This window comes from Heteronotia binoei, chromosome 8 (assembly GCF_032191835.1).
Source record: "Heteronotia binoei isolate CCM8104 ecotype False Entrance Well chromosome 8, APGP_CSIRO_Hbin_v1, whole genome shotgun sequence".
NCBI lineage: Eukaryota > Metazoa > Chordata > Lepidosauria > Squamata > Gekkonidae > Heteronotia > Heteronotia binoei.
This window is the reverse complement of record NC_083230.1, coordinates 75,968,683-75,979,083: the sequence shown is the minus strand read 5'-3', so window position 1 is coordinate 75,979,083 and position 10,401 is coordinate 75,968,683. Positions and strand designations below refer to the sequence as shown.

General features: G+C 42.1%; 1 protein-coding gene across 1 annotated transcript; it reads right to left on the bottom strand.

Annotated features, from left to right (window-relative positions):
- Nucleotides 1-301: 301 nt before the first annotated feature.
- On the bottom strand, nt 302-10,094 carry LOC132575891 (matrix Gla protein-like). The gene is made up of 3 exons (XM_060244575.1): nt 9,953-10,094; nt 2,312-2,384; nt 302-527 (listed from the first exon to the last, which is right to left on the bottom strand). The coding sequence occupies exons 1-3, from the start codon at nt 10,017-10,019 to the stop codon at nt 398-400; spliced, it is 270 nt and encodes an 89-aa protein (XP_060100558.1). The 5' UTR covers nt 10,020-10,094; the 3' UTR covers nt 302-397.
- Between the last annotated feature and the right edge of the window lie 307 nt (nt 10,095-10,401).

Genomic DNA, 10,401 nt, shown 5'->3' with positions numbered 1-10,401 from the left:
CCAAAATTCTTATGCCATCATTTCAACTCTGAGAAACTTCAGCACTTAGGGTACTGATATTGCTTCAGGGCTCCTGCTAGAAAGGCCAGTCCTGGAAATCATCTGTGTTTATTCACTTAGTAGATTCTTGACCCTTTTACCTCTGCCACCCCCTCCATGACATCCAAATAAATTGGAGATTGATTGTGGAACTGATTATTGGCAGGGATGCCCCCAGAACAAAGGATTAGTGTTTTACTTCTTATTTCCTGAATGCAAAGTAGACAGTCTGCATAAATAATGATTGCAGGACTTGTACCAGTAATGTGAAACCAGTGTTGTTTCCCATTTATTTGCTCTCCCTTCCAATGGCTCCGTGTAGAGATTCCATCCAGCTGAGATCATGAAACGATCACCTTCAGGTTCTTCCAAAAACAAGGGAATATGCTGCTTGAAATCCTATTATTTCAGAGTAGTAGTCACAAGGTGCATAGTTTTCACACTGTTCATGCTTCGTCTCCATTGGAGACTTAAACATTTCATAGTACCTGCAACACAGGGAATGGAATCTCTTATCTACCCTGGAACTCTGTAGCCATAATTGTTACCGTTATCTGACAAGCCATATGTGTCAGTCCAAGCACATGCAGCATCTTCTTACCTACACCACACATCCCTCCCATCTGCTGGCCTCCACGTGGAGATGCTGGCCACATTTAAGCTAATGCAAAGGGCTTTTTAAATGTGACACCTACTGCCCTAGGTACTTTGATACCTCTAAATGGGAGAAGAGATATTTAAATCCAGGGATCATTTTGTAGAATAATAGGTGGTGTTCATCCAGGGATTGTTATGCAGCCGCACATACTATTCAATGGACAAGGAGGTGGGACTCTCAGAAGGAGGAGGTGGAACTCTCAGAAAGGTTTAGGAGCTGCACTCCTGTGAGCTCCCACTGAATCTGAGGCCTGTTTAAATCTACCCTCAGCTGAGGAGAATGGCTAAGTTAAGGAAGAGACAAGGGCTGATTCCGCATTTGGCGTTTGCCCTCCTTTCACTCCGGGGTTGTTCCATGCAGGCCAGATTTCCCAATTCCGCATTAGAGGATTTCCCCCGGATTCAATTCCCAATCTGTTCCATGCTTTCTGATTCCGCATTACCGCTGCTCCCGGAGTTTCCCCCTCCCTCATACATTTCCCTTTTTTTTTACACGCATGCGTGTTCGCGTTACTACGTAACGTCTTTGTTTGCCAGAGGCATAATACTGGCAAAGTCACGTGTTTTCCTTTCAACCTGCCATTGGCAGGTTAAGCCCCATGAAATCTGAGTCGGCGATCCACCGTTTTTATCCACACACGCTGAATGTTAAGCCCACAGTTTTCCGTTAAAACCTATAATAAATTACAAACAGATGCGTGAAAGGGGGGGGGGAAGAAATATGCAGAGGGGTTAAGGGAGAAAGTTTCCCCAACCTATCAAAAATATAAAGCTGTAGACATAATCAAATTTCCGCTCCCATTTGAGGCCATGGGGGGGGGGATTGATAAAGGTGGCAATCACGCATGTTTAAAGTAGTTTGTGCAACATTGCTTTTTATTTAGTTGCGTTGCAACGATCTTATTTGGAAAAAATATAGCAGTCAGGATTGATTTTTTTCAGAGGGGGGAAGAACGTAATCATAATGCAATGGCTAACAAATTCACGTGGAATATAGTAAAGAAGGGGGCGGGTGCAAGTAATTGATGCATTTGAAAAAAGAAAATAGCGTTACATCGCTATATTTTTGCGTTGTAATGCGAAACAAGTTGTTTTTAAAACAAAATTAATCCATTTCAGGAAAATATAGCATAATTTTCAAAGGGAGTAAAATTGTGGAAGTATGATGAGATAACTGGGCGGAATCATGGGCGTGGAGGTATGTGTGTGTTCTACTGATGCAAGAAGTTTGACAGCGCAGTGGCTCAAGTTCCACACATAAAATTCCAAGCCTCGGAACCGCAGCAAAAAAAAAGATCTGGTATTTTGCTGATCTCTTTAATCTGGGGCAGCACCGCTTCGGAGGCGGGTCAAACTGCCGCCCCAGGTCAAAATGTGCAGAAACCAACATCTGCCCCGGGGGAAACACAGCGTCGGAGCCGGAGCAAAGGCCAATGCGGAATCGCCCTATGTCTCCTGCAACTCTTCTTTCTTCTGGTTAATCCATGGAGTTGTATGTGCGATGAATATGCAGAGTGACATATGCAAGCATCTCAGGGTTTTCTACAGCCTGTGCAGCCTTTAGATTAGACATTAATTATGGATATCAACATTAAAGCCTGGAAGAGACTCTTACCTTTCATAATATGGATAGGATCTTTTCTGCCTCCTCACAAAGGCATTGGCAGTTTCCTTATCTATCTTAATTCCTGTGGTGGAAATAACATGCGACAGTATGAGAATAATAGCCAAATGGTTCAACTAAAGCAGGGGGAAAATCTCTAATAACCAACTATTTCTGAAGCTCAAATGTGTATTTTATGGAGTAAGTAGGTTGGCACTATGTACGGCTGCTGACACACTCCTCTTGCAGCAGAATGGGAGGGCTTCCTGACCACACATGCCACTGGCCAAGCTTACCAGTACAGCCATTACAAAAAGAGGGAAGAAGGCTCCAGACCTCCAGAGTCATTTTAGGCTTGTCTTGATTCAGGTAATATGTGTGAACTAGTGGGGACCTGTATCAAAAGTCACAAAGCACTTCAGCTTGCCAAAGGATGGCTGCAAATATGCCTCTGTTTTCATTTTTGCTGACAGAAAGGATCTTCTTTGCTGACAAAGAAATCTATACAGTGGTGGTAGGAAAGGTGAGATCACAGTCATCATTTCTCCAAGCTAAACAGCCCTAACCTCTTTAACCTTTCTTCATAGGAAATGTGTTCCATCCCCTTAATTGTTTTAGTTGCCCTTTTCTCCACTTTTTCCAATGCTATAATATCATTTTTGGAGGTATGGTGACCAGAACTGTACACAGTATACCAAATTAGGCTGCGCCATCGATTTATACCGGAAGCATTATGATATTGACTGGTTTGTTTTCATTTCCCTGCTTAATAATCCCCAGCATAGCATTTGCCATTTTACTGCAATTGCACACTGAGCGGACATCTTCAGTGAGTTGTCTATCATGACTCCAAGATCTCTCTCCCGGTCAACCTCTGCCAGTTCAGACCCCATCAACATGTATTTAGACCTATTCCCCCGCTCAAGTCCTGGTTTGCTAGCTGCAAAGAGATGTTGCAGTGGATGAAGTATTAGGTATAGGCTGGAGAGACCTGTCATCCCTGGGTGAGCTTAATATAGTCATCCTAATACACTCAGGTGTTTAACTTCATGAACCTGAGTTACTAGAGGAAAGGAGAGATGCAGGTGAGACAGGGATGTTAGTCATGAGAAGGACTTATTTGTCTGCATTCTCTTTTTTAGTGGAAGCCTCACGTTCCTACTTGCACAGCACAAGTTCCCCATCTCACCCCACTGCCAGGTGCTTTCCCTCCAGGAGAGGGTTCTCATTCATTCAAGTCAACAAAGCAGTGTCTTCCTCATCACAGTGCTAATATTTACAACTGGTTGCAATTTGAGGGGGGAGAAAACAGTTTCACCAGTCAAATGAGAAATGTTGAAGGGAAATTCAAATTCACATTTTGGGTATGAAATTTGAACACTTTATTGGCCTCTCTAACACTTTTGGCCAGAAGCTGTCAGCTTTCAAAACACTATTCCTGTTGAATGTACTCTATCACACTGCAAGATGCAAATACGATTATTCATCAGCTCACAAGTACTATCTGATGGTAAATGCTGTTGATATGACAACCATCAAATACTGTGAAATGGTACACTTTTGAGTGTAGTCAATAGAAGATGTTGAACTTGCCAAGTACCTCATTGCCATGTTTTGTTTCAGAGAGAAAGGGGCATGACCATGAATGACCTTAGCTTACCTGTGCCTCTGCACCTGCCTGACATATTGCCATTCTTCACCTCTGTTTTGAAATCCAGATTGCCCATCTCCCTGGCAGAATGCCATTATTTCCATGCAATTATCTAAGTACTTGAATGTGCTTCTTTTGCACTTCCTTTTCATTTCCCTTTGCCTTTTTGACTTGTATGTGTTACATTGTAGGTGTTATTTTGAATTGTAAGCCACCTTGAATGCACTGTCAGGAAGGCAATATATAAATGCATCTCAAGAAATAAGAATACGTAAAGGTGTTCTCTACAGCATCTAATAGTCCACTGGAGATGTTCCACTTCCCAAGCCTATGGAAATGGGTCCTAAACCAGTCTGTCTGCGGCTTGGGGAGAATGTCTTTCCTAATCGTTTACTAGACCAGCAGGCAAGAGACTGCCCAGTGTGTCTGGCTAACAGGGGGCTTATTCACTGGGGGACTAATTGGCAAACTGAGTTCATGCCAGGTGTCTTATAACATGTAAACAGGTTTAAAAATTATTTTAAGCAGTGCCAGAAATCACAGGCCCCCTTGTAGAGTTCCTCCATTTTGTTTGGCTCTCAGAGGAAATTCCAGAATGAGCTTCAATAGGAATATTATTTGTCAGAATTTACCTCCACATGTGAGGTCAGAGGAACTCCGGAGGGCCAAAAGGGATTTTTTCCTAATGGAGTTCTTGCAAGGATTGGAAGGGGGGGAGCAAAGCCCTAGACCATGTTCCCTCCATATACTGAAGGAAACAGATATGGCCTCTCTAGAAACCAAGCATGACAGCCAGCCAAATATAATTGGAAGAGAGTTGGTGTAGGATCTGGGAGACCTTAGCCACCCTGAGCCTGTCAGGGGAGGATGGGATATAAATACAATACAATAAAATAAGTAAATAAAATTAGTTCAAATCTCCACTCTGCCACAGAAGCTGGCTAGGTGACCTTGGGCCAGTCACACTCTCTCAGCCTCACCTACCCTCACAGGGATGTTGTGAGGATAAAACGGAGGAGAGGAGAGTGATGTAAGCTGCTTTGGGCCCCTCCCAAAGGGGAGAAAGGCAGGGTATAAATGAAGTAAATAAAAAAAATCCACTTATGATAAGCCTGAACAATAATACTAGATTTAGTTAGGGTTGTCAACTTTTTGCAGAAGGACTTCTGAGTCTTTAAGAGCTGTGTGGCAGAAAAACAGATTAAGGTTCTACTATCAATGTACCTCATTGCTGGGAAAAGATGAACCTTTTGGATTTTTTCTGTCATAAACTAATTAAAGGCTCAATAACCCTGCTTTTAAAAAAAAAGATGGCTACACTGGCGAACACATCTAGCAGCTAGGGCTGCCAAGTCGGGTGGGGGTTCTTTAGCCCTGGAGGTTCCCAACCCACTGGTCCACATTCGGCCAGTGGGGGGAACCTCCCCTGACGTCACCGGCACAGTGATGTCACCCAGAAGTGATGTCATTGTGCCAGCGACGCTGTATACCAGCCACTCTAGGCATTTCTGAGAAAACTCTATTATTTTCTCGAACGCTCTAGTGATTTGGGAGGAACAACTCTATGGTACAATAGGTGCCATGAAGTTTTTCCCTCCCAAATCACTGGAGCATCCAGAAAAACCATAGTTTTCCCAGAAACACCTAGAGCAGCCAGCACACAGTGTCACCAATGTGATGATGTCACTTCTGGGTGGTGTCATTGCACCATGCGTGCAATGCGCATGTGAAAAAAGTCCCTCGCCAGAAGCTGCGGGGGACTGGGCAACCCTATTACTAGCAGCCAGTTATGGAGGATCCACAAAAATCAAATGCAGTGACAACAACCTGTCTCCCATAGATTTGGCAAAAGCCTGTTTTGCAAATTGGGTTCAAAGAGGACTTTGGAAACTTATGGATGCCACATACTTTCACCCAAGGGCCTCTTTGTATCTGGAAAACAACAGAAGAGATAGAATAAAACCAGTGTCACATTTATATACCACCATGTCTTATTAAGCACTTAAGGTAGTCCATAATTTAAAACAAATAAAAGAAGTTATAAAGCACTCCCAAATAATTTTCTGCCATTGACAGTTTGTTCAGAAGCCAATGGTATGAACTCATAAGAGCCCTAATGGAGCAGGCTGAAGATTCATTTAGTCCATTATCCCACAGTGGCTGATTAGATGCCTGGACAAAGGCAACAAATTAGATGTAGAGGCACCCATCAATTGACACTATGGGGCATCCTGCTTCTGATCATGCAGGCTTCATTTTGCCACCATACCTAATAGCAATTGATAGACATAGCATTCATGAATTTTTCTAATCACCATTTACAACCATTTAAAACTAGTAGTCAGCTTCATTTTCTGACAGTAAATTCCGTAAGTTATATGATAAAATACTTCCTTTGTCTATCTTGAATATTATCTAATTTATTCCATAATTTAGCTATGTGATAAAATACTATTCTGCGATCACACACTAAATAATACACTTTCAAATCACTTTCAATGCACTTTCCAACTTAATTTTGCCAGTTCACACAGTAAAATCCAGTTGTAAAGTGCATTGAAAATGGATTGAAAGTATATGTTGTGTGTGTTATGATATGAAAGGGAGAGGGGTATAACAGATATTTCTTAAATTGGACTTGGCAACCCTACTCTCAAGAATCTGTTACACAGAAAGTATCGGTCTATCAATAAACGTAGTCTTGGTATCAACTTCGACTCGTCATTGAACCCGCATGCTTGACACCCCCTCTTGTTTGTCTTTCTTGAATTTATTCTCCATCAACTTTGTTGTCCCTGAATTCTAGTAAGGTGATCTCTCCACTTTTTCAACATTATACATAATTTTACAAACCTCTGTTATATCCCTCTCCCTTTCATATCCTTTTTCTTAAAAACAGATGATTATTTAGCCTTCCTTAGACAGAAGAAACCCCTTGATCATTTTGGTTAACCATTTCTGCTTTTTTTCCAGATCTATGCCAAGGGGTGACCAAAACCACATCCTAGAGCTGTACTTATTTATGCATTACTGTAAAATATTTTTAAAATAATGCCTAATGCAGAACAAGCCATTTTCTTCTGTCCTGTGCTGTGGGTTATTTAACCAATTACTAATCCACAAGAAGACACACCCACTCATCACATGCCTTCTATATTCTGAAATCTGTGGTAAGGGATTTTGCCAGAAACTCTGTCTGTGTGTGTGTGTGCATGCGTGTGTGTGTGTTTGTTTGTTTGTGTGTGTGTGTGTCTGTTTTGGAATTCCAAGTATGTAGCATCTACTAGCTCACTCTTGTTCAAACTGTCAAAGCACACCAAAAGCCTGATAAGGGAGAAAGCCAAATCATTTCTTCCCCAACAGGGCTTGCTCCTCTTGCTTCTGTCCCCTTAAATATCAAGGTTGAAGATACTTTGGGTGTGATCACATCAGCAGTATGGCCCAACATAGCCATCCCTCCCCTCCGGATCAAATGGGCACAATCAAATGGGCACATCTGACTCCCATGCTCTACTCGTCCTTACCTTGTGCTAAAAGGACTCCCACATGCATTAGATAGCCGCCAGCAAATACCAGTGGCTACCCCAGTGAAGCGCTTCCATGGCATGTTTCCAACTGCCTGATTGCCTCAGTGCGCCATGGAAACTAATGAACAATGTGATCATTCCACTCAATTTTCAGTGTATTCTTTTTTTCCCCCAACCACATTCTGATGTGTGCTTCAGTGCCCCCCTAGAACCAGCCAGAAGCATGTGTGGCACTTGTCTGCTTCTGCACATGCACAGCGGGAATTTGAAAAAATAAACACCCAATCCAGCCCTGGATCTGTGGTTGCAGCGCATTAACCGTGTGGACAACCAACCATGGACACTATGATGATAGCTTAGGAGGCACTGTCTGATCAACATAAACTACTCCAAACTCACATGGCAAGATAATGCCACGGCAACCTGCCCATCTGAGTGCACCTTATGAAAAAGCATAAGAAGCAGGAACTTATTTGTCTCCCCTATTTATCTGGGCACACACATTCTCTTGGGATACCTGAATTTATAAATTCGTAACACGTTCTTTGTAAAAACATCCAGAAACAGCTAAGGCATATGTATATGGACTCCTAGTCAACTGACGTTTTAAAAATAGTTCCATGATGTGTCAGATAGGGTTGCCAGGTCCCACTCAGAAAATATCTGGGGACTTTGGGAAGCAGCCAAGAGACTTTGGGGATGGAGCCAGGAGCAAGGTTGTGACAAGCACAATTGAACTCTGAAGAAAGTTCTGGCCATCACATTTAAAGGGACTGTGCTCCTTTTAAGTGCCTTCCCTTCATTGGAAATAATGGAGCATGGGGAACCTTCTTTTGGAGCTCATAGAATTGTAGCTCCTGATTCAATCGTCTTGAAACTTGGGAGGTTTCTTGAAGAGAGGCACCAGATGTTGTACTGAAAATTTGGTGCCTCTACCTCCATCAACAGCCCCCCCCCCCCAGAGCCCCAGATACTCCTGGATTGATTCTCCATTATACCCTGTGGGAAATGGTCTCTGTAGGGTATAATATAAAAGGCTGACATTCCCCCCCTTGCTTTCTGATAACCCTGAAGTGGGGGGATCCCCTGCCTCCAACAAGAGATTGGCAACCCTACATATAATCTGATTCATGAAGGAAAGTAGACTAGCCAGAGGATGGTGCTTCTGTTCATCAGCTTCCTGTTCATAAGGGCATTTTATGTGATGTAAATAATAGCTGATATTTGCTTGTGTGAAATTCAGGAGTTACTCCAAGGGGAAGATTTACTCCTTTCATCCTTGTCCATCTGTGGGTGCATGTATTCCCATATCATTCGTGAATAACGCTTGTATAAGCAACTACTCTTGTTGTCTTATGCATGTTTTATGAGTAAGCTCAGGGCTTTTTTTGAGCAGGAACACACAGGAACGTAGTTCCGGCTGGCTTGGCGTCAGGGGGTGTGGCCTAATATGAAAATGAGTTTGTTCTACAAACAAAATGAAAATGGGCTTGTTCTACAAACAAAACCCTGAGTAAGCTATATTAAACTCAGTAGGATTTAACTTAAAATAACCTTTCATAGGATTGGGCTGCACAGGTAGTCTTTCTTCACCCCAAGAAACACTAGGAAGGGTAGGTTTTAGAGACCCTTACTATCATTTTGAGTTCTTAGCATCCTTTCTAGTTTCCAGGATTCTTTGGGAGAGAAGCCATTATTATTATGAACCTCTCTGAGCAAGCTGTAATGTTTTTAAATGCAAAAGTAATTTTTTTTATAAGACAAGAATTAAACTAGTGTAAAATTAGCATAAGTTTATGGCTCTGATGTCCCTTGTTAGTCTTTGTATGACATCCAGCTCAGTTTCCACCAGAATCTCATTCCAAGTAAGTATTTCTCTGCCTGGCTGGCTATTTTCACAGCTGTGGTTATAACAGATGAAACAGGCCAGATGAAAGCTACTTTGTGGACATGGGACATCCAAATGGTCAGGTTCACTATTGGCAAGCATACCAGTCACAACTGAAGCAAGTTTGAGAAGAATGGTTTTGTGATTCTATCTCTATAAAATTTGTCCTTTTCTGAGCTAGAGTCTGAATACATTGCCAGGCTCCCATGAAAAATCATGGTTTGATCACTTATATAGCATAGTGGCTAAGGGAATGATTCTATGCAGGCCTACTTAGAAGTAAGTCACATTTTATTCAATGGCAATTAGACCTAGGAAAGCATTCGTAAGATTGCCGCCTAGGAGACAGAACTTCAAATCAAGCAGTCTCTGTTTTGAATTTTAGCCATGAATACTCCAAGATGGACTCAGTCAAGCCACTTTCTCTCTCAGCTCCTATCTGTTATATGGGGATACTACTGCTGATCTGTCTGACATAGTGGATTTTTGAATTACAAGATAATGTATGTGAAGGTCTTTAAACACTCACAAGTATTCTGTTATGCAAATGCTAAGTAATACTATTTATCCAGGTCACATTCTCTTACCTTCTTCACAACAGCAGGGGGCTGTCAACACCAGAGTAAGCAAAAGCAACATCAGAAGATTTCCCATCTTCTTCCTGCTTGTAGAAAACTCTTTCTACAGATGAATCTTCTCTTGAAAAACCCAGCAGCTTCTTGGGAGCTTTGCTTTTCAGCAGCAGTTTATATTCGGTGCCTAGAACAGGCCCCTGGCCAGAGAGTCCCTGAAACACTGCCATTCTACTGTCACAGTATGCGGTTCAAAACTTTCCATTTGTGTCAAAAGACATCCAGTTCTGGCAGCCATTTCCATGTCCGCCTCAGGCCAAAGGCTTGCAGAATTTCCAGATGACTTTAAGGACTTTTCTTTCAAGGGAAAGCAAATAAATAAAACAGTTTAATTACCAACATCCTGCCAAGCATTTTTTTTTAAAAAAACTTCTTCAGTTGTAAACAAAAAGATAACGGAAGAT